Source organism: Denticeps clupeoides, chromosome 15, assembly GCF_900700375.1.
Source record: "Denticeps clupeoides chromosome 15, fDenClu1.1, whole genome shotgun sequence".
Lineage (NCBI taxonomy): Eukaryota > Metazoa > Chordata > Actinopteri > Clupeiformes > Denticipitidae > Denticeps > Denticeps clupeoides.
Window position 1 is genome coordinate 6,342,703 of NC_041721.1, and position 25,595 is coordinate 6,368,297.

At 42.7% G+C, this 25,595-nt stretch overlaps 1 protein-coding gene across 5 annotated transcripts in view; it reads right to left on the reverse strand.

Annotated features, from left to right (window-relative positions):
* Positions 1–4,088: 4,088 nt before the first annotated feature.
* Positions 4,089–25,595, reverse strand: part of anks1b (ankyrin repeat and sterile alpha motif domain containing 1B) — a 155,540-nt gene continuing 134,033 nt past the window's right edge. For 3 of the 5 annotated variants that reach the window (XM_028955381.1, XM_028955384.1, XM_028955385.1), the window contains 9 exons: positions 16,628–16,735; positions 14,397–14,585; positions 13,181–13,306; positions 10,869–10,940; positions 9,141–9,227; positions 8,733–8,870; positions 8,476–8,640; positions 6,499–6,590; positions 4,089–5,372 (listed from right to left, as the gene is read on the reverse strand). In XM_028955381.1, coding sequence (XP_028811214.1) covers positions 5,324–5,372; positions 6,499–6,590; positions 8,476–8,640; positions 8,733–8,870; positions 9,141–9,227; positions 10,869–10,940; positions 13,181–13,306; positions 14,397–14,585; positions 16,628–16,735 — 1,026 coding nt within the window. In that variant the 3' untranslated portion in view covers positions 4,089–5,323. Of the gene's footprint in view, positions 6,591–8,475; positions 8,641–8,732; positions 8,871–9,140; positions 9,228–10,868; positions 10,941–13,180; positions 13,307–14,396; positions 14,586–16,627; positions 16,736–25,595 lie in introns of all 5 variants that reach the window. The other 2 variants (XM_028955382.1, XM_028955383.1) reach the window with 2 other exon arrangements.

Below are 25,595 nucleotides of genomic sequence, written 5' to 3' on the forward strand. Positions count from 1 at the left end.
GCTATTATCATTCCCAACAACCATAAAAAAACTATATGATTCTAAGGATTAGTATTTAACCCAAACGTTATCCACAGTTACACTTGTTTAGGTCAGAAAATGTTGAAATATATTCTTGAAGATGTCCCAGCTTCAAAGTTTCAGACAGTAAAGGCCCAAAGTCTACGCCCACAGTTCTGAATGAGTGCAGTTGTTTTGGCTCCACCCACATAATATTTCCCCACTCATTGGCTGCTACACGACTCTCTTCCCATTCCTTCCCCGTGTGCTGTCATGGAAACAGCGATATGGCACCTGTTTTCAGTCGCTCCTGTCACCTCCACTGTGGCACCATGGCCAAGCTGCATGGCGGAAGTCACTTTGAAAGTGAAGTGATTGTCATTGTGAAACTTCAGCACAGCACACAGTGCACACAATGAAAGGTGTCCTCTGCTTTTAACCATCACCCTTAGTTAGCAGTGGGCAGCCATGAAAGCACCTGGGCACCTTGGCACCTCAGTGGCACCTTGACATGTGGTCTGCTGTCCTGTGTCCTCAAACCAATCACGCCACTGTTGTCTAAAGCCTCTGTGCTTTTTTGTGATGTGTCATTAACATCACACCCAAGGCAATTCTTTCTTTTTTTTTTTTTTGGATGATGTGGGACTGGCCTTGGCTTTCCTCCACCCTCAGTCTTTATTAATTAATCTGTAGTATTATTACATAAACGCTTATTCTCCACTGCTTAATTTAGTCAATCGCTCCAGGACACACACCATCTGGGACACAAGTCTCTCTGTCAGCTACCTCACTGGAGCTGCTCTACACGCTGCCCTTCTGTCCCTCTCCATTGGTTCCTTGCTTGAACACACTCCTTAATTTGCTCTTCTTACCATCTAATAAAACATGATACGTTTTTATGACAGCCTTGTGGGGATTGGTTGGACTATTTTATTGTGCAGGGAGCAGTTTCCTTTCCTTGGTGCCAGGCTGTAAATGGTCTGTGTGTGGTAGGAGGACGTTGAGGGAGAGCAGTGGGGAGTTTAGCCTGCAGGAGTCTGCAGAAATGTGGCATATGGCCTGTCCCCTGGTGAACTGTGCCTCATATGAAAGAGATCTTCCTCAGCATGAGATATAAAAGGGATCTTTTCAGGTCAGTGTTTAGTCTCTGCTGAAGATAATGTGTCATCATTTGTACAAAATGACGGGAATAAACAGAACGACCCAGGAACTGTGACCTGAATTTATGAGTTAAACTGAGGCACACCTATATTACAAAATCCACTGGATCTGGGGTTAAAATGCTTCTTCCAGGATGAAGCTGAGTGCTGAAAAATGCAGCAGAGACCTAAACAAGTCTGTGTGATTAAACTCTGATGAAAGAGCATTGTACAGGGAGTATGCCCGGGTGCCAGTGGCACCGCTTCAAACGATCCAGTGACTTGACTGACAGACGGCCGCAGCATGAAGACATTAATAACTGACAAACTTGGCCGTTTATTTACAGGACGTATGAGGCAAAGGGAAACGTACATGTAATGTACTGAATGCACAAAGATAAAAGAGGGGAAACTTCATAATATTATTAAGGCATTCTGTATATTATATTCATAATATTATAACGGCAATAAAATTCAACTTTATAATGGTCTAGACAACTTTATAATGGTCTTCAGTGGCGATTAGATATTAAACATTTGTAGTATTTTATCATTCTAAACAGTGAACTAATAACCTGGTTGTGTTATGTATTGACTGAAAGGGGTTTGAATCACCTAGAATGAGGTCCCATTATCATCAATGGAACGATAATGAAAATAGATGCCAACTTCTGTTATATTCTGTTTTTAGTTTTTTCCCCAAGTCCCTCCATTAGATCTGTAGGGTGGTAGTAGCCTAGTGGGTAACACACTCGCCTATGAACCAGAATCCCACTTACTACCATTGTGTCCCTGAGCAAGACACTTAACCCTAAATTGCTCCAGGGAAACTGTCCCTGTAACTACTGACTGTAAGTCGCTCTGGATAAGGACGTCTGATAAATGCTGTAAATGTAAATCTGTAAAGAAAATGTGTAAATCAAGCCCAACTGACCAGAAAATTAAGGTTCTGCCCTGGTCGCCTCAATACCATGACCAGAACCCCAAGTGCCTTGGTCTTGTCACGGCTGCTCCTCTGCCATCTTAGCACACTTGACAAGAGTTCTCGGAGCACTCAGTGTAGGCCACGCCCCCTCCTCGCTGCACCTGACTCCCTCAATGTATATGACTGCACCAAGGCTGAATTTTGGAAAGAGACTTCAGATACAGTATTAGGGTTTTTTAAGGACTAAGTGCAATGGGAACTAAAATAGCAATTGCTGCCATGCACTGACTTCATTTAAATAGTCACTCCCCTCTCACGACCTAATTTACATGAACATCCATCTTCCCTCCATCTACCTCCAAAGTAGAACTCAGAACGGTAGTTGGACTAATAGAATCTGGCAACAGCATGATAACAGCATGATAAATGGTTGAGGTTTTTCTTTGCCTTTTCCCATAATGTTTTATACATTTCCATTTCTACTCTTTTTATAAATTGTGGTTCAACATGAGGATCGCTTCCCTTGTTCTGTATCTTATATAATGTTGACTTTTCTCCAAAGTTTCTTCATAGTATAAACAAATGTTTTGGCTGGTCTATTTTTTATACTGCAGTTCAATTCAATGAAAGTAGCTATTCAAGGGCTTACAACATTTACATCAGACCCCCCTATCCAAACTTGCAACCAGTAGTTACAGGGACAGTCAGGGTTAAGTCTCTTGCTCAGGGACACGATGGTAGAAGTTGGGGTTTGAACCTGAGACTTTGTGGCCTTCTGGTTCATCAGCAAGTGTCTTACCCACTAGGCCACCATCACCCCATTTTATAATCTGCAAAATCCTCACCAGATGTTACATATTGCACCTTTAATGACTCCTTTATTTAGGTTTCGATGTTCTTTACCAGTAAAACCAATTCAGGCTTAGTGGACCACTGTGTCACATCACACAGGAACACAGAAACAGCAATGTAAAGTATGTGAACATTCAGGCGAAAAAGGATTGGACAAACATGGAAAATCCGACCACAACAAGTCTGTCCTATATCTTCCTTAAGGCTGCTGCTAGCATGTGATGTCACTATGCTTGTACACACACAGTCATGTCAGAAAACGTCACTGCTGCTTCAAGGCTGTTGGCTGATAGACTGTGTCAGGCTTCATTACGACCTTATTTGCTGCTACTGGTCAAATCCTTGCTTCGCTGCGCCAATGACAGCATGACAGCATGAAAGTGCTCAGAAAAGCGCTTTATTTTCAGTCACACTCAGCTTTTGCTGACTGAAAACAGGCTGGCACGTCTAACATTCTAGAATCATAGACGAACATGAGAAATTTTTCTGGTGCTTGTTCTAAGTCGTTTACCCATACACTCGCTCTGTCCAATGAGCAGCACAGTGATGTCACAACCGATCTACCAGATTCCTCATGATGTGGAAAAACAGGGTCAGTCCATCTGGATGTCAGATGCATGTGTGTATATGAGTGTGTGCAATCATTCTCTAGCCCAGATCTCATTTGCATCATTGTGCATTGAAATCAAATGCACAGATAGTATTTCTACCAATGCAATTTTCAGATTGAAGTGAAAAACTGAAAGTGAAGTGATTGTCATTGTGATACACAGCACAGCCCATGGCGCACACAACGAAATGTGTCCTTTGTGAGCAGTGGGTCACTGAGCAGTGTGTGAGGATGATGGCACCTTGGCAGCTCGGGATTCGAACCGGCAACCTTCTGACTTCGGGGCCGCATCTTTACCACTAGGCCACCATAATATGTTATTCACTGTACTTTTTGGAGCTACTTTGTCCATACTAAGGAGGCTTCTATTAATCTCTTAAACAAATGGGCGCTGCATTTCACCCCCTGCTGTCTGCCTGGATTCCCTAATTTTAGCCACGCCCCTTCACATGTTTCAGTGACAAAACAGCAATGCAATGTGATGTCTCAACCCATGTCACTATGAGCTTCCTCGTTGCCCTGAGTGTGGGAGAGCTATAGCAGTGGGTGGGATACAGAACAGTTTGATGGTTGTACAAGTCCGGTTTTATTTCATGTGCTTCTTCAAATATATAAATTAATGAACAAACTTACAAAATGTGTGCTGGAAGCCCAAGCCTATGTACATACGTTAGTTTGCGGTCATGTTGCCATAGTCACACTCCCCATACAATCTCTGTTTTTTTTTTATTTGACACTTGAATTTTGGTACCATGTGTCCAGTGCAGGGTAATGCAAACATCTTTTAACTACATTACAGATATGAACATTGAAGTTGGCAAAATATTTATGTACAAGAGAGCTATGGTCAATTGTATGATAACACTGCATTTAAAATAGTACATCTGCTTGAAGGTATTCTTATCCCCATGGAAAAAAAAAAGGAAATTATTATTTATGATTTATTTATTTATTTTATTTTTTTTACCTGAAACCCAAAGTGGAGTGGTGCAGTCCACACATTCATTTTTTTTCTGTATTTCTATAATATATTTTAAAATTTTCTTTGAAATGGCTATAACTCTCTAACCCAGTTTAACATATCATATAAAAATAATGTAACAATTAAGACAACAGTGGACAAGATTTGCACAATAATAATAATTATAATAATGGTAATATAATCTCATATTAAACATTAAATTGTCTCTCAATATGAATACAGATTTGCACGACAAGAAACTCATGTCCGCAAACCGTTCTTATTATAGATTTCTGCACTAGACATATCTGTTTAATGCCAGTCCCATGCGGTGAGTCCATTCACATTGTGCATATTCATACTTTATTATTGACCATAAAAGGAAAAACAAGAAAAAAACAAGAAATAAAAAAATGTAAATCAAAAAAGGCAAACCGGATCGTCTGTTTCATGCCACTGTTCACAAAAAAAAAAATAGCCAGTCCTTGGTGTGTGACACCTGTCTCAGAAAAAGTGACTCCAGTTCAGTGTTTCCAAGGCACCTGGATAACTGCAGCTGGAACAAAACACAGAATCCCTGTTCCCAGAACGTCCGCTGGATCAGCAGTGAACGTTTACATTCAGATCAGGAAAACGCTGGCTGCTGTTGCGGTCCTTGTTATGTGTGTGTGTGTGTCCGTGGGTGTGCCAGAGCATTCAAGTTTGTAGTCCTTGTGACTTCATTTCCGAGACAGGGGTCACGTTTGACGTCTTTCAACACTGTTTTGATTCCGAGACAGCGTCCATGTTTGTAGTCCTTGTGCATTGTGTGTGAGAGGGTCCATGTTAAAGGCTGGCTACATTCTTTGCATTCCAGAGTAATAGACATGGGCGTCCGGCACTGCCCTGCGAATGAGATTACAGCACTTATCCAAAGTGTCCTTCAAAAAGACGCCCCTCAGCTGGCCCCCCTTCCGTCATCAATCCAAAATGGCCGCCATGCTCACAACGTACGTTGCACTCAACGTCTTAAGTGTTTGCTTTTAGAAGGCAAAAAAAAGTAGTCTACACTTCATGTCAACCCAGCACACCCATATCTGACAACAAAGAGCGACGTCTGAGTTTAAAGTAAAATAATTCATAGACCCTACTCAACACAAGATTCAAGTGGTCTTCTCAAGTGGTCCAAAAATTCCAATAAATCTGGTTCCCTCAGCTAAATTCTCTTTCCGGTTTGCCCAAAAGTCAGTTGTGACGACTTTCCCAAAAAAAAAAAAAAAAAAAGATGAACTGAGATTAAAAAGAACAGAATGGCTGATTTTGTTTTGATGCTGATGGTTTTTTTTGCTACATCATCCAAAAATCAAATCAAAACAAAAAAACGTAAAGTCCTTAAAAGTGGGTTCTTTATTCTCAAAGTGATATAATGGATAAGCTCTTTTTTTCCGGTCACCCGAACACAACTGACTGCCTGCAGACTGACTTTTGTCTTTTTGCTGTTAGCAGCATTAGACTTCGATATCCCCGCTCAGGCAGCTGGGAGGTTTGGAAAAGACCAGAAAGGGCTGATAAAAGCATGAAGCAAATAATGGAGTAGGAGAATGCGAAAGTGATACTGTCTAAAATAAAGATAGAAAAAAATAAAAAATAACGTGTGCATCGCCCCTCCGAAGAGATCTGCGGAGTGGAGCGTGGAGGGACTGACGCGTGGACAGCCTGACTGTCTGACTGCCCCCTACAGGACGGGAGAGGCCACTGCCCCCTCTGCTTCTTGGTGCCCGCGGTCGGGAGAGAGATAGAGGGTGAAGGGATGGGGCGGGCGAGCGAGCGAGGGGGGAGAGAGATTGAGAGTGACGGCGGCAACGTCATCATGCAGAGGCCACGGTAAACGGGCGAGCCGGCCGGAGAGAGAGAGGTCACAGGTCACTGGGCCCGTGGCTTCGTGGGGGGCCTCTAGAGGGCGCTCTCTGAAAGGCACACACACACACAGGAGCGGACAGTGGGTGTATATTAGAAAATAGTGGTCTCATACTTGGTGTTGACTCCTCTTTTGGCTTCTTGTCCAGGCTCCACTATCCAAGGAACATTGGCATGGCCCTTCTGGTCCATTGAGGGCTGTTCCATCTGGAGCAATAAAGGAGCAAGAGAGACAGTCAGACAAATGCAAAATGCGTTAGCATAGACTGACTAGGCCCTGGACATGTCCTTTTTTTGAGACCAGGAAATTGTGTCTGGTCTGGGATTTTAGATTTGCCCTGGCTCACGCCAGTCAAAGTACCGCTAGCAACCCACTTGCACGAGTGGGGGTATCGCTAGCACACCACCCGTATTTATTCATTTAGTTAGCAATCTGGAACAATAGCTGTTTTAGGCCACAAGATTTCAGATCATTTCTATTCAGCTCCATCTAGTGGACCTTCTTTATATGACAACAGAAAAGCATTAGCAAGACATTGTCCAGATTCAGATCTACTATAACTGTACTATTTCTTTTTAAGACACTGATAAACACTGTGGGGACAGTGGTTTGTTCAGTGGCACCTCAGTGGCACCTTGGCGGATTGGGATTCGAACCGGCAACCTTCTGTATGATATAATGATATATTGTTTATTTTACGGTACATAATAAAGCTGTCACCTTTATATGCTTACAGGTTTAAGCAAGAAAAAGGGTTTATTTAGGTTACTTTTAAATGCCAAAATATAGTTACATGCTGCATATTTAAATGCAGCATATGCATGCTGGTTAATTAAACCAGTAAATTGAAATAGCACAAAATAAAATATCATTATAATGAATAATAATTTTTCCAATAAGCAATGCAATGGACTGTGAGGTGCTATACTGCTGTATTTAAAGTAAGGAAAACAAAAACAGATTACCTCAATTAACCCCAAATTTCTATGAAAATATGCACTGTACGCCAGCATAGACTCCACCTACACAACCGTCCCTCCTCCTCTTTCTTGCTGTCTTATAACCTCAGCCAATCAAATGCCTCCTCCTTGTTACCATGGTGCTTCCTTTCACTTTCGTGTAAAAATATTCCATAATAATCCCGCTCAAGAACACTGGCATCTCTGAGAGGACTCAAGGGTTTACACACACACACACACACACACACACACACACGCACACGCACATGCACATTATGAAGGGCTATGGATAATCTTTGGATTTCTTTATCTAGGTCTTGCATATGGGAAGGCATTAATATTAAATATCTTAATCCTCTCGGCTTTTCAGTCGGAACAGCAGCTGCAGCTGCACGCTGAGGTACAACACGGTGCAGGAAATGAAATGAAAACAGCTGATGGCTCACATGCGACTGATTAAATCTGCACGCAACAGTAATTATAAAAATTAGGAAAGAGAGAGGCAAAGCAATGGGAATGAAAGGATAAGGGAAGAAGACCTGAATTTGAACTTCATGGGGATTGATTTGTGGAGGAGGAGGAGGAGGAGGAAGATGGCGTGGGAGTCAGTGGGAGTCATTGGGGACTATACATGTGTCCCATGAACCAGATGCTGGTGGGCAATAGCTGATATAAGGTATAAGAGATCAAATAGGATGGTGCACATGCAGAGGAGGATGCAGGTGGGAAGTTGGACTAATGGAAGGAAAGGAAAGTGGAAGGAAGGGAAGTGTAAGTGGAAAAACAAAAAGATAGAAATCAATTCTCCCTCATTCTGCCTTCAAATTCTAGAGAAAGGCAGAAAGGGCTTCAGTAAAATGTTATTCTATTAACACACATAGTTCACAAAAGAAAAACTGTTCCATGTTGGAAAGTGCTTTCTATTGAAAAGCACCCCTTAATTTGGATAAAAATATGACACAGACTAATGTGAAGGGTATGTACAGATATAGTTGGAATTGGAACTGAGGGGGGAAGGGGGTGTCAAAATATTACAGAACTAGAAGAAAGCAGCAAGTGGATGATAAATCAAGAAAAACAAGGTCATTAAATAGATGTATAGTTGTTTGTGTGTGTGTCGCTCAGCACTCACAGACTTGCGAATGTTGACGCGAGGTTTGGGGACGGGTTTGGCTGGTTTGTTGTCGAAGCTCTCGGGTAGAGTGGACGAGTGACCGCTCTTCCTGGCCTGCAGTGCTAGCTGGTACGCCACCTCGAATGCCTGACCTAGGGTCAGAATGATCTCATAGGCCAGGTTCTGCAGACAGAACATCACAATCAATTAGTCTTGCAGCGTAACGGTGCCTTTTTTAATCTGAAGTGTGATTACTTTATAATTAGCCATCTTACCACATCAAAGGCAGTGAAGACATGACAGTAGTGATGGCTGGACTTGAGGTCTTTGGTGATGTAGGCAAATGTAGACAGATCTTCTGGGTCCTGAGCTGCACATGAGATGTTACGGATCTCATGTTCTGCAATGATGTTCTGGAACAGAGGGAGACAAATGTGTTATGATACACAGCTCCCACTATGTAAATTGACATGTACATCATTTTATATCACTATATAGTCTAAGTATGGAAGGAATTAGAAATTAAGAACATCAAGAACCACGAGAGCTTTTTAAATGGTAAAAAACGCTTTTATTTCAGATGTATTACTTTACAACTACTTGATACCTTTATTAACTATATCATATTTTCACATATTTTTTATTGAAATATAAAAATAAAATGAAGGCTTTACTTTTCTCACCTTGTTTGTGGCATCAATGAACTTCACTCCCTTGTAGGAAACGGAGAGGACAATAGTTGGTACTTTCTTCATCTGTTCCGTAGACTTCTTGGAAAACAGAGAGAGGTCAGGAGAGATCAGCACAAGGTGGTGCATTAATGTATAAACTGTGCTGCTGATTCCTGGATTCCCACTCATCACATACATGACTTATGATCTGTATAAATTTACGTTCGTAGCCTGACATATTTATGTATATTATTTATGCAGATATAACATATGAAACATGTTCTCATCTAAACTTTATATCTGAAAAAATGTACAATAACAGTAAAAAAAAAACATTGATAATGTAATTGTGCTTCACACTGTCAGCATGGGCTCTGACTACTGAAACTCATATACAGTCTCCTCGCTCTCATCTGTATCAGCATGTTTGCAGGGCTGCAGACCACTGTCAGGATTGAGAATGAGGGTACAGAGTGCGTGAGCAGCAGAGGGTTTGTTAGCATTCAGACCCTTGCTGTCTGATAACTGCTTCTGACCCGCATCCAGTAACAGCACTGTGGTGTGATGGAATAACAACACTGCAGAATCAGTGAAGATCAACATTTTGTCATGGATGTTGTCAACGGCAAACATAACTGCTGCAGGTCAACTGCAGCACACATTTGAAGCCCAAAGGCTACCAGAGTTCCATTAACAGCAGACATGAAAGCTACTCATTTCTTTTCTGACTAATTTCTTCACTGTAAAACACGTCAGGCAACATAGGAAACACTCATTCACCCCCTTGACATTACCGCTTAGTCCTACTCGGGGTCACTGCTGCTACAGGGCGAGGACTCACGCCTACGGACAATTCAGAGTTGCCAGTCCAAATAGCTTGCATTTGGATGGAGGGAGGAAATTGGAGAACCTGGAGGAAACCCGCACAGACATGGGGAGAGCATGCCTCCGCACACAGAAAGGATTCAAAGTCACAACCTCAAAGGCATGAGACCATGCTGCTAACCGCTGCATCACTGTGTGGCCCTTGTAGAATACATTAAAAAAATGTTTCACATTTTGAGGCTATATAGACTTTTGCTGTGATGGCAGCATTTCACACTCTTGGCTTCTCTCAACCACCTTAAGTTAGACAACGGGGACGGTTTCCAGCAGTCCTGAAAGAGTTGCTATGTTCAGAACTTCACTTATGTTAACGATGCTTATGATGTGTGATGGAAGGCAGTCATGATGATAAAGAGATAAATATATTTTGGGTATATAATTATAGATTTCCTGTATTACTATTCTTCAAAACAGCCACTGTTGTAGCCTCCATAAAAAACAAGGTGCATTCAAATGTTTAACTGGCACCACACATTAAAATAAGTGTTGAATGAATACAAGACGATCGATAAATGTACATCTAGAGGAATAATGCATCACCACTACACAGGTCCAGTGAAAAAGAGTCCAAAAACACAGCTTCTGTGTGCAGTCCTCACTGTAGTGTGTGTGTTCTCTTGATTATATTAAAGTGAAGACCACCACTAAGCTTTAGTCTTGCTACATAGATGTCGTTTTTTTATATGCTAAATGTTTATTACCATGGCCCTCATTGTGTTTGTGTGTGTGTGAGTGAGAGAGTGAGAAAGTGTGTGTGTGTAAGTGTGTGAATATTCCCAGACAGCAGGTGCACACCTGTCCTACTTTCACCCACAAGAGGTGGTGACAGGAATGGGCTTGAGGATGGACTCTTACCCTCATTTTTGCGCAGGCATCTTGCGTGGACTCCGTGCCTCTCAGCTCCTTCACCAGCATGGACCCAAGGTACTGAGGGACACAAACCAACAATCACAAGATCCAGTCAGGTAAAGCAGTAGAGAGCTATACCAATTTATGGACCCCGGTAGGGAGTGTCTGCTGACCCGACGGTCAAGGGCAGTATGTTTTTTAAATAAGGTTTGAGATCATGACGCCGATTTTTATGGGTACGTTACAGCAGTCAGGGATGCCATGTGCATATGATATCCCTCACCTTCCCTGCTGCACACTGTCAGAGTCAATCTGCTGCCTGGTCTCAACCGCAAACCTCCAGAGCTTTCATCAGAGGAGCACAGAAGAGAAAAGGCCCGAGAGCGGTTTATCTGGTGGAAGGGAGGATGGGCCACTGCGACAGTGTGCTGAACAAGGAGAATGTTCAGCGCTCAGGTGGACCATGATGTGAAGAATGATTTTGTGATAGTCATTAATGACACCAGACAGATTTTTCCTGCCATCACTGCACAACTGCAATTCTCAAGTGTAATGAAGTCACAAAATTAAGTCAATTTACATACAGTACAGTTTTTTTTTTAAACATGTACATTGGCATAAAGCACCTTAGAGCAGTGCTCAAGGTCCCCTGGTGAGCAGGCCAAAGGCGACAGGAAAATCTCACTGAAAAGAGAGCTATGGAGAAACCTTTAGAGGAAGCAAGGCTCAGATACAGGAACCTATCCTCCCCGGGTTGTTCACACCTCAACCAAGTAAACTGTGAATTACTTGCAGGATTTGCTGGCATAGCAAAGTTAATACAGGTTCCAGTTTTGTAGATGAATTAGTAGATGACTTGAAATGGTCAAGGGGGGAATAATAATTAGAAGTTTGCCCACTTACAAAGAAATGATCAGTTTCTAATTTCAATGATTATTTTTGAACAATGAGAGACAGAACAATAACATAATGCATTGAAAGATTATAATATTTGATCCACTATCAATCAGCAAGCTTTCTGGCTCCCAGTTGTATTTATACAGGTGACAAGCTGACATTGGGAGCCTTCCATGCTTGCCAAGAATGTCAGGGACAACATTGTAGATCTACACAAGGCTGGAATGGGCATCGCTAAGCAGACGGGTGAGAAGGTGACAACAAGCTGGTGTGATTTTTCGCAAATGATTTTCGTCTATGATCTCAATGCAGCTGGGACCATAGCTACCAAGAAAACAGTTGGTAACACACTACGCCGTGAAGAATTGAAATCCTGCAGTGCCCACAAGGTCCCCCTGCTTAAGAAGGCACATGTGCAGGCCTGTCTGAAGGTCACCAGTGAACATCTAAATGATTCAGAGGAGGACTGGGTGAAAGTGTTGAGGTCAGATGAGACCAAACATTGTCCCCCATTGTCAAACATGGAAACGGAAACATTATTCTTTTGAGGGTGCCTTTCTGCCAAGAGGACTGACTGACTGACTGACTGACTGACTGTCTGTCTGTCTGTCTGTCTGTCTGTCTGTCTGTCTGTCTATCTATCTATGTGCATTTATCTTGACTTGTATGTGATCAGCCTGCAGTGTTTATCTGAGGCCACTGATTCGGTGTCTGCTGTCTCCTAAGCCGTGGCGCTTCACCATTCTCTCCAGGCACTGAAATAATGATGTTACTGCAATCAGCATGGTGAGACATGGTGGAGCAGTGACAGCTCCACTGAAGAGGGTGGGACAGAGAGATGGGGGGGAATGATGGGGCTGCAACACAACAAACGTGTGGCATCACATATGAACTGACATGAAGCAGTCATTAGATGTCTGCCTCTCTCCTATGCTCATTCTGTTCCCTTTTTATCCCTTTCTTTGTTCTTTTCTGGGGCAAGTCGGGTAGGGATGTGGCGTAAGACACAGACAAGTGTTTCATCCCTCTATTAAGCCTGAGAAAAAAAAAAGTCTAAAATCAGATCAGGTTTTTGTCTCCTTAGCCATCAGACAATCAATCCAATTTCAAATCTCTTTATCCTGGGTGTAGACAGGGCAATGGCCCCCACATAAAAAAGGAAAATCAGATTTCTCTGGTCATATTCTGGTATGTAAAGTGACTTTACATAATCTCTGGCTAATACAAATGATTTGAGAATTGCTCAGAATGAAGTGCTATCAATCCAAGGGAGGGATTCTGTTGTACACAGCTGAAGAGCTGAAGGAATATTAGACAACAGGCTGGTGCTTAAGCTCTCTCTTTCTCCCCCTGTCCCACACACAAACACACATGCAAGACGGTGCCATTCTAGCTGTTGCGTACACACTTCACAAACTCACATAGGCCTCGTAGTCACATGACTGGAAGATGAGTTTTTCAGGATGGTGCTGCCAGTACTGCACAGGAGTGGATGATGTGGCTTCATTTGGAGGACGCAGAGTGATTGGTTCACACCACTCCCCTTGCTGAAAAAAAAAGACAAGGGGATAGTATAATATATTATATTATTTAAAAGGCCCTAGCCTAAAAGGCACTAAACACACTATAGAAAAAAGGTCTGAAGCACGCTGTTAAGATCTACATAGAATTTTACATGCCAATACAAAGATCTATGTATCATAACACTTGTATTTGTGATGTTTGTGGTGTCAGGTGAGCATGGACTGAGTAAATCAGTGGGGAAAATTGAAGCGTCCACACAGTTCAGTCAGCTGCACGTTCGGTTTTGCAAGCAAAACCCCAACAATCGTTAAACAGCGTCAAGTAAACTCTAGTGAAAGGCCAATCAAAAGCAGCAAAAAACACATTGGACTTCTGCTCTTTTATCCATATTTAACAAATACTGCTAGTAATACCGTCGCCCCATTAAGACCAGTGCTATATTAAGCTGGGTGAGTCCTCCAGGTTTAATCAGCTCAAAATACACAGCTTTCTTGAACAACCATTTTTCCCCCTGCTCCCATCATGCATCTCAAATGTTTCTCCTGATTTATTGCTCTGCATGCACCACATGAATGACAATTCAACTCGGAAAATTGTGCATCAGATGAGAAAGTTGATATATGTTGATATATTGTTTCAAAAATGCTGTATGGGCCCAATAAGGACAACCTGAAGTGAGAGGTGACAATGAGTGCCATGGCTCACTCGGCCCTACCGAAACCAATGGCAGCCACAAGCACACAATCACACAAGCAAAAACACTTTTCTTGGACAAGCGTGCGTGCTGGTGAGCACATTGATTTTGGGGACTGGCGGCATGGGATCAATGGACACCCTTCCGTCCCCTCCCCCTATGCCCAGCTAGCAAACTCAGTGCTGCTTAGACACTGCATACGTTGCAGCTCTACTCAAAGGTTAATGTGCTGTGTTGGGGAGAATTATTATTCTGTGACCGTCCTGATGCCACCCCTGTCAACGCAGCTACAGTAGTCATTCTTGTTCCAGTTTCTAAAAGTGGTTCAGGGAACTATATTCAATAACGCATAATAATGCATTTCAGTTCCATTGTTATATCTACACTTGACATCTCCAATGGTGCATCGAATCACTCACCATACTGACTTGGGCCATCTGTCTCTCCAGTTTGGAACGTGGCACGTCATCAAAGTAGTTGTCATTGCGTCGCCGTCTGGCGTCGGCCTGCATGATGAGGTGCTGGACGTCCAGAGAGCCGGCGTTTGGGTAGGCCGTCTGACTCAGAGACGGGCTCAGCTGTGGAGGGGTGTGGTTGCCGCCGGGTTCCTACCAAACACAACAGAAAGAACAATGCTTCAAAATCCTGGTTATTATAATGAATGTTCTCAGAATGTCAAAATTTGACATTTTACATCAATAATGAAAATTTTATTATAGGCCCAGCCCTTAATAACACACAATAATTAGATAAGGATTTAATGAGCATCATTTGCCTCAACTCATCAAATTTCATTATGAAATGGACATATCTTTGATGTGTTTAGCACACACAAACTTCATCACTGCCATAAAGAATTCACCACCCAACCTAATAATACAAGTCGAGGTTGGCATTTCCATATACTATGTAGTATTCTACAAGCAAGTCAATTTATACTGCATCGTAAAGAAATCTGGGGTGACAAACCACTGTAATAAATAACAAGGAAATGCACAGATAACCTGAAATAGGATTTCTGGTTAATAATTTAACTCTGACTAAATGAAATGTGAACATCTGGTCATGGTATGGAAACAGCACTGCCTACAGCTCTGCATAGAGTAATGCAGTCGGGGCTCTGAAAAGGGCATCTACAGCAAGCGGTGTCTGAGGAGAACGAGGAAAATTATCAAGACCTCAGTCACCCCAGTGACAAAGTCTTCAAACTTGTCACGGACCAGCAGACTACTGGAATATTTCAGCAATCGGTCATCAGTTTGTTGAGGTCTGACCACAAACTAGCACCGCACTGACTTATATGTACCCACAATATATGTTTATTGATAATGATTTCACATTTGCAGATACAATTAATTCATTTATATACATATACTATGTATTTTTTCTGCTTTGCATACAAGAATTTCACTCAAATGAATTGTGCATGTGTATCGGTGTCATGTCATGTGACAATAAAAGTGCTTTGATTTGATTTTGATTTGTTAAATCAACCATGATCATTTACACCTAGACAAGCAGAGAGAAGAAACACTGGTTTGAGGAACAGAGGACAATAAAGAAGAGGGAGAAAAATTTACTGCATTTACTGTTCCATTGACTGCCTGTAAATAGTCAGAGGCTGGCACTGTCCACCTCTGAGTATATTTAGGCCACTATTTTCAAACTGGTGCAAAGCACAATGCTGCATGCTAACCATGGGGTGTAGATCCTCAGAAAAAGAAAGAGCTTGGTAGTTATCTGTATCTTGAAGAAGAGAAACTGTTAATGGTCAGACCTGCCATGTTCAAATGTCATTAAAGATTCTTGTTTTATCCATTTATTCATGTAATTCCTGAGAATATCTATGACCTTAGACTAGTGGACAAGCCCATGATGGTACTAGGCACTTATAGAAAAAATAGTGCCCTTAGTGTCATCACATTTGTCCCCTTTGTGACACAATATGGGACTGTACGTACAGCTACTGAAAGCTTCGTAAAGAAGGAAGACTGCCAATCTCATAACCACTTTAATGGTGATTAAAATTTGAATGGCAATAGTTAGAGCCAAGGCATATTTTTAATGGTTCAAGGTCGTAACTGGTGGTCCCAGTGGCATTGCTCTTTGTCACTTTATTTTGAGGAATGTTCATTAATTCACTATGAATGATTAGGCATTTATGAGCAAACCTTTCAAATGACGGGGCGCTCAGGGAACCTCCTGTCAGATTATTGATGAGGATTTCAGAGGAACTGGGAAACCCCCACAGTGAGACGTACTGAAATAAGAGTACCAGGGAGTACCAAGAGTATCAGTGATGTCAAATTTAGTCCATAGTGTCTTAGCGTTTCCTTGAATTTCGAGACTGGGATGCCTTCACTCGGGTATGAGTGCAGATTCTGTTCACTTTTTGGACATGAGCAACAATCAAAGAAAACACGTAGAACCTAATTAGAGCAGCCGGTGAGCAGATATCCTTCCTCGCAAATCAATAAGAGCTAGAACTGGGGTCCCAGCATCCCAACATGCTACTGAACTCAGAACAGACATTCGAACAGTCCACATAGAAAGGATCCACATTACTAATGGTGGTTGGGATAAACGTTGACCCTGTTGACCATCACGTTCAGCCATTAGTTTCAGCAGAGGCACCCTGACTGCGACTCACTCTCAGAGAGATGGCACGCGGGGGCTTCTGGGGGATGTCTTCATGCAGCCGATCTCCCAGCGACGCCAGAATTCGCTTCCTGTGACCAATGAGATTAATCTTTAACACCTGCAGAGAGAGAGAGAAAGAGAGCGAGAGAAGGGGATTAATGGAGAACAATCTCTGGGGTGGGGTTATCCAGAGGATGCTGAAGCCCCCATCCTGTTGGAACAGTACAGGATTTTAATAGGACACAATGTGCAGTGCCAGTGAGAACCTAATTACCCATTAAGAGGCTTCATAAACACATATACGACCCGTGATGGAAATTACCACCCGTGATGATGTTACAATAACGGTGTTACTGAAAAAATAATAATTACTATTTCCGTTGTTACAACGCCGTTACTGCCAATGGTGTGTGGTGAGTGACTGTAATTAAACTGTTTTTGTCCAACCAGGTTCTTTCTTTGCTGTGGCGAAAAGTGGAGGGGTGAGACAACCGGATAAGTAATCATAATTGGCTATGGTTGAGTTAAACTTCACAGTTCCCCAATCAGAGGCTGAGGGGGGAGGGTCTTTACACAAACACACTGCTGCGAGGTAGCGAGGAATGGGATTCATGCAATAAAGTTTGTCTGTCGATTTTGTTCTTCTATCACTCAGTTAGCTTAGCAAGCCTATGTAGACCCTAAAAAAGTATTGTGAGTTTTGAGAAAACATTTGTGTAACCAAATCAGCATTGTCTCTGGTATTTTGTCTCTGTATTCCTCACACCAACTCAACCTTCCATTAGACTCATTACAGCTGCTGCATCGCACACATACATGGCCCCGGGAGTATAAAACTAGAAATCAGGGTTGAGTCTAATCACAACCCAAACTGTTTCATTTAAGGGGAAGCCCTGAAAAAGGAAACGCTGGGTAATTAACTGACTGAACTCTCCTGTGATGCCAGCGCTGACGCTGTACAGTAGTGACAGACAGCGCGGCAGGCAGTATATTGAGAATACTGTACCATGCGCTGCAATGCCTGTCGGTGGCCTACATGCGCAGAGATTGAATTTAATCTAAATGCAAATGCATGAAGCAGCAGTCAAGCAGCCAGGCAGAGTGTAGAGTAGAAGCGAGTTCATCTTTCTCTCTCTAAATCTCTCTCTCTCTCTCTCTATTTCCTATGCTTCGGCAAAGATTTAGTCTGTTTAAACTAGCCCTGTTTAAAAACACCAGCCACTGGTGTGTTGAGTAAATGTACCTGTACGGCCCTATGCAGCTTTTACAGCGCTAAATGTTTGTGGGTGGACACCCTGACATTGTGGCTTGGTAAGACATAATAAGACAAAACAAACACTTAATGCAAGCACTTATTACATGCATGCATTGCAGTACTGGAGAAACAGGATGTGCCCTAGATTTATGTCTGTAGAACGCAGAATCAATAGTGAAAGTGATTATCAGTGTAAAACACTGCACTCACAACGTTTACATTTACAGCATTTATCAGATGCCCTTATCAGAGCAACTTACAATCAGTAGTTACAGGGACAGTCCCAGGGGCAGTGTCTTGATCAGGGACACAATGGTAGTAGGTGGGATTTGAACCCAAACATCCACATATATATTACTACCTACTCACTCTTAACCACTACCACCCTACAACAAAATGTGTCCTCTGCTTTTCACCCTTGGTTGAGCAGTGGGCAGCCATGACAGGCACCCGGGGAGCAGTGTGTGGGGACGGTGCTTTGCTCAGTGGCACCTCAATGGCATCTTGGCGGACTGGGATTCGAACCGGAAACCTTCTGATTACGGGGCCACTTCCTAAACTGCTAGGCCACTACTGCCCCACAATATTAAAATCTACTTACATTTTTATGACATTTATCTGGCGCCCTTATCCAGTGCAACTTGTAATCAGTAGTTACAGGGAAAGTCCCCCCTAGAGACACTCAGGGTTATGTATCTTGCTCACGGACCCGATGGAAGTACGTGAGGTTAAACCTGTGACTTTGTGATTCATAGACAAGTGTCTTACCCACTAGCTTACTGCCATCATTTACTTAAAGTTTGGTGATGTTATGTTAAAAATATGTCTGATTAGTGGTAATGTCTTTACTGGCAGAAAAACACTAATCTCTGTCCTAGAGACACACACCCATACTGGGGCAGTGGTGGCCTAGCAGTTAAGGAAGCAACCCCGTAATCAGAAAGTTGTCAGTTCTAATCCACGAACCACTGAGGTACCACTGAGCAAAGTACCGTCCCCACACACTGCATGTCATGGCTGCCCACTGCTCAGCATGTGTGATGCTTAAAAGCACAGGACACATTGTGTGCTGTACAAGAGCTAAGATCATAACAATGTGTTATGGGAATTAGCATTATAAATGTGAAACTATCTAACTTTAACCTACCCCATAGCCCCTTTTTCTCGAGAATGTACAAGCATATATATCCCTCTTGAATATTGTCATGTCTTCGGGACCAACATCATAGTCGTTAATAGTGTGACCCGGGGTGGCTCCTTCACTTGGACACAAGCAGGCAGAAGCAATCAAAACACAATGTGGTGTTTTACCGACGAGCTTCGCTCTGCAGCACAAGCACAAAGGGCGCTGAAGAGCCGCACCCGTGGGTCAGCCCAACACGCCGGTGCTGTTCGAAAGGAACAAACAAGGGCAGGAATCTCTCTGCACCACCGGCACACTGGATTTTTAATGACCCAATAAAAAGAACAAAGCTGCTTCTCTTCTTTTGTGAGCCCCATATCCCACGCTCCATTTCTCATTCTTTATCCATCTCACCCACCCTCCCAGAAGACCATTGATAGCTGATGTCTGTAGGATCCAGACATGATTGGGCTAATGGCCATAAGTGACATGAAGACAGGCACACACAAAAGACTTTTTCTTTTCTTTTTTTCTCGTTTGGTGCAACTCGCCCACATCTATTTCTTTCAATCCATCAATATTAGGACACAGAGGGGACAGAAGCTGAGATCAAAGGTCATGAGGTCAGTGAGGCTGACACAACCTTCTGGCATCTTATGTCAAACTCTCAGTGAGCAGCTCCAGGGTCTGGTTGAGCACCAGCTCAGCAGAGACAGCTCACCTGTAAATAAAATAAAAGTATTACTCCATATCACTTATCCATATCACAAATCATCTTCATACACCCCTGAGTGGAAAATCAAACCACCCTTGTCAAACATTAATCAAATATTGATTTTTATTATTGCTAAATGTCCTTTTTTCATTAAAGATCAGTGAAGTGAAAGTGAAGTGATTGTCATTGTGATCCACTGCAGCACAGCACACGGTGAAGGCTTTTAACCCTTCGCGGGCAGTGGGCAGCTATGAAAGGTTCCCAGGGAGCAGTGTGTGGAGACAGTATGTTGATCAAGGGGACCTCAGTGGCACCTTGGCGGTTCGGGAATCGAACCGATTACAGGTCAGCTTCCTTACCTGCTAGACCACCACTGCCCCATTATGAATACAAAAATTCTCTACAGCTCTGTTATGTTGTTCACTGAGTATAAATACAATATTGTTCTCCATCTGAAGACTTTTGTTTTTGAAGATAATTCATTAAATTTTGTAGTTGAGAGAGATCAATCCCCAGAAAATTATTGCCGCTTTCACTACTTTTGCACAGTACTTTATATCAAACATATCATTCATCTCACTGATCTCCATAAATATGAATATGGCACAGATTGATGCAAGGAACACATAACATTATTTTCAAATGTGTGCTCCCACAACAAGCAGTTTTCTCATAACAGTAGATCTGATTACAGCAGATTACATATGCATTGCATAGCAGATTTACATTTTCATTTCATTTTACATTTATGACATTTATCAGATGGCTTTGTCCAGAGCGACTTATTTCAGTTACAGGGACAGTCCCCCCTGGAGACACTCAGGGTTAAGTGTCTTGCTCAGGGACACAATGGTAGTAAGTGGGGTTTGATTCTGTGACTTTGCGACCTTATGGTTCAAAGGCGAGTGTCTTAAACACTAGGGTATTACCACCCGTGATGAACACTTTGTTATTCAAGATTTACAAAGTGCATGTTTCAACTTTAGTCTTATGTGTGTCTGTGAGTGATGCTTACATGCCATGGGCCTGCCAGCTGGCATCCTTTCCCATGTGTTCTGGGTCCTGATCACTCACATGTTGCCTATTATGCCCAAGTGATCAAGACCCATTATAAGTATGTCTAATGCCCACCATCGTGCATTGTTGTGTTGATCCCTGTAATTCATTGTTTACAACTCAATTTTCTTTTCATAGCCAATGTGCAGTTCTTTTTTCTTATTATAAGCTCATTCTTTTAAAAAAATGTCAAGTGTTTGCGCCTTTCCTACCAGGAAAACTAAATTAACCCAGCATCCTCTGTATTTCGAAATGTTACAAATGAGTCCATTTAAAATCTAATTACATTTTATGAAAAATAAGACCACGGTCACAGAAAGCAAGTCCTTCTGCTCTCTGAACTGGCATTTCAGGCTGCCGTGGCTCAAGGCTGTCATGGCAATTTCCTGGCTGTCGGCGTGGTTACAGTACAGGACGGCAGTCCTCTCCTTCCACAATTCATTTATAACCAGAGAACAACTGGAGAGAAACCAGAGACCGGCAGTTACCTAGCAACTATGGCGGGAACTGGCGCTATGCGTAAAAATTCAGCCGACCTCACTCTCAACCGACAGACAGCCGACCAATGGTGGGAGTCATCTCATCTCATGAGCAGATAATGAGCCAATGGCAGAAGAGGGAGCAGTATGAGCAGACCAATACATGTGCATCTGGGTGAATGAATGTGTGTGTATTTGTGTACAAAATTACACAGCTTTAGTGAAAGCCTAGACACATCAATACACACACACACGCACACACCTCCCTCACAACGTTGCATGAGGAACATGTTTTGCATGTTTCATAAATATGCTCTTACTTTCTGACCCTGAAGAGGTCATATGATGGGTAACACACAGCAGGACGGGAACGGGATCAGGAATGTTTGGGAATGGGATATGTTTCTGGGTTAGGGAAGGGAACGGTCCTGGTGGAGACATCAAAGCGACAGATGAAAAAGATGAGATCTGTGTAGCTCGCCTCCAGCAGGGAGTGCAGCGGGTTTTCCTGAGGCAGTGATGACTTTGGCACCAGCTCACACACACGACCCTCCACACTCTCCAACCACGATGTGTGCAGTAGACCTAAAGGAGATCGCTCATGGCACTAATGAATCTGGCAGAGAAAAAAAATGGCCACTACCATTGCAACTCTGAGCAAAAGCAATGATGATAATTCAACATTGAGCTCCCTGGCCTCTGATTGTGAGGCAGAAATCACAGCAAATCACAGACCCACCGCTTGTAAGGGCCGTACACAGCCTGTACGTTAATCTTCTGGGTTCCTCAGGAAAAGACATGTGGTGAAAATATGGTCTGGGCTTGAAAAGGGAAAATGGGAATGTGGGTTATGTTTCTTTTTTTATCCCTTTTAAATTCCCCAAAATACCAGCCTGCCAGTACCAATACCAATTTTTAGGGTCACAAATCCTAATGAAAATGTTTTCATATGATTCAGCAGTCAAGAGCAGTTCAAAACCTCAAAATTTTCTATATTCTGGGACATTTATAAGACCGTTGTTATTGGCTTACAAGAAACAGTTATTTTTATCCGTCAACGTAGCAACGTTACACGGCGTGTCATAAGGTACATCATAAGTCCCATTTTTAATATAAATGCTAACAATGTAGTAGAGTTCTGGGAATAGACATGTTTGTTGTTTTCCATCTTATGGACATTTTTAACATTTTCCTCACAGGTGAATTAGCCATCGCTCACCAACATGCTCTCTATCATGTGTATTGGAGGAGTGACTTTGAAAAGAGATCTGAAGTCAGGGGGTGGGGGTTTTGGTTGGATACTTTAACCAGTTGATTGTGTCTTTACTGCGTACATAAATGTCTTCACCAATGTATTTCATTGCAGTCCATAAAAAAATCTATGTATTCACAGAACACAGAAATACATTTAAAATACATATTTGTAAACTCATTTGTAAAACTGTATCTGTATCATTTTGTTGTTTTTTTGGATGGTGAATAATTTTTGCATATCAGCATCAACCTTTTTTAATTTATGTATGAATAAAATACATATTATTTTCTTATTGACTGTCAATAAAAACACACATGGGTTTTACTTCTACGTAAACTCAATATTAGAGTCAAAATACATGAAATGATTTAGTCCAAAATATGGCATGTCATATGGGGCAACTGGCACATCTGCATCATCCACATCTGTATTTCTGCATTTTGGTAACTGATTGTGTTCCTGTGCGATGTCTTTATAATGCAGAAATCTGGAAATCCTATAAACAGCAAGTGCAACCTCCTGTATTCTGAATAGCACATTCAAACCGTTTCGTGTAGTGAGATTTGGCTCAGATGGCTTGTCAGGGACATAGTGCTATAAAATAGCACTAACTGTATGTGTTTGGAAACCACAGCAAAAGCCAAAGCAGGCCGTAAAACTGAGAAATGAGTTCGCTTCTTCCCCCAAAACGCTCACAGAATGAAAAAAAGTTGGACCATAATTCAGCAGAACTCCAGAGGTGGATCAATGGTCCAACCCAAAGTCTGTTTACTGAGCAATTTTATGGCACCAGCAGAGAAGCCCAAGCAGAGCACAGACAAACAGTGAGATGAACTCTTTCCTAAAAACGGCAGCTCCTGCATTTAGCACTGCATCTGATTGGCGACTGGACAGGATGGCATCAGGGTACCAGTGGTATAATGTGATTAGGGTGGATTATAAAGGGCACTTTGGGCTGTGAGCGCTTTTGGGTGTGTGATATGATCAAGGGACTAAGGCAAAAGTCTGACCTCAAAAAACACTGTTAGGCGGCACAGGTACCAGTGTGGAATTTTAACGGCCTTTACGGACTTTCCTCCGCCTTTGGTCTCTCGTCCACGTTCGAAACAGCTGCTGCTGGGAACGAGTACCATCTTGCCACAGCTTGCCAGTGTGTTTGGCCTCCAGGATGCAGTTTTAAATAGCCCGGTGATTCAGAAAAGAGCCAAGCTACCAAATATGACTAGATGGAAATGAAATGTGCCTTACAATGGGTCTGCATTAACACAGACGGGAGTAACACCCAGCTAATTCAATGATAATGCCACGGGTCTCATCCCTGGATCAGTGCATGTTGGGTAACAGCGTAGGCTGAGCCCTGACTCATTGAAGCAGCACAGTTCGCTCAGTACGGTAAACAGGGAATGCAAAATTAACTTCAGGAACACTCAACTTTACATGCAGATGTTGTGCGGAGTACATGCAGAGTTTTTTTTTTCTGATTTGCAGATTTACCAAAATTGGGTAACACCAAAAAAGAATTTATAACATATTAATATAATTACACATATAATGAGTCAAAGTCATTATTGTGCACAAACTCACTCTTTGCTCATAGCACTTATGTGCTGGTAACTGTAGGTTCATGCATCTGAACTACTGTACTCAACATTACGACAACAGGCTGATAATCTCCTACCCAGCCAGTCCCTTCATAGGACTGTGTCCCTTTTCCTGATGTTATCACTTTGAATGAAAAACTCCCAATCCCTTCGCTGCCATCCTCTTCCTCTGCCTCGTTCTGAGTTATCTGCAGACGACTGAACGTGCGAGGTCAACCTCCGATTCTATATCGAACACACTTGCAACTCAGAGTGCAGTGACACACACCAGCAGAATTACGGTCAATGTCCCCAAAGGGAACAGTGCACACAGCAACACAAAGCAATCAGCAGTGCACAGCCTGTGAGACGGAGGGATAAAAAGCCACACCGAATCATCTTGAAGTTAGAAAGACTGCACTCCAGAGAACTCACCTGGTGTCTGCAGGTGCATATAAGCTCGTGAAGCAGAGGGCTGCGGCGCCGACTGAAGTTAAAGGTCCACGAGCTCAGAAAGGACCGCTGTTCTTCCCGCCTCAGCCTCGCTCGAGGTCCCCGTCCCCGTCTCTCCCCCCGCTCGCTGCGTTTCTCTCTACAAGCCACGGAGGAGAGCTGGCAGACGAGCACTGATCTCTCTCTCTCTCTCCTTCTCTCTCCTTCTACCCCTCTCCCTCTCTCTCTCTCTCTCTCTCTCCTCCCCCCTCGCTCTCTTTTTGCAGAGGCTTGGCGCTCTAGCGATCAACGATGTCTTCTAGCTGAGGCAGTCTCGATCTGTACATGGTTCTGCCCGTTCCCTGCTCTACCTCTCCTCGCTCTCTCTGGTTACCATGGATACTCGGTGCATATCCAGCGATGGGCTTCAGCTGATGCAGGTGACTGTGTCGCTTTGGTGTTGCAGAGGCTTTTTGGTGCTGAGTGGTGTTAAACCAGCCCAAATCTGACTGAATATCTGAATTCTGTTGCTTTTCATGTAACCTGGCAGTAGTACACGTTGGACACTGTGAAAAAAAAATAAACTCCTTCAGAGAGCTCATTGCAGGCAAACGCTGCTAGTAAAAAAAAAAAAAAAGAAGAAGCTTTACTGCAGACAAAGAAGCCAATCGCTCTCTTGTTTCTCTGGCTTTGCATGGCTGCTATCTTCCCCCTCCCTTCATGCTGCATGCCTTTAGAATCTGGAATTCCTCGCTTGTCCTACATGCACAATTTCTATGTAGAAAAAAAATTCCACAATTTATATATATATATATACACACACACACACACACACATATATATGCGTGTTTATATGTATGTATGTATATAGAGAGAATTGCATATTAAGGTGTGTGTGTGTATCTTGCGTGAGAGTGTGATGGGACGTAGGCACATTAGAACGAACGCATGGCTAGCATGCTTTTTTTGAAAACACACATTAGAGTAGTGTGTATTTGAGTGCGTGTGTGTGTGTGTGTGTGCTGCGTAGCTGTTAAACCTGCTCTGCTAACGAAGGCTCCCACCATCTGGCATGGCGGTGAG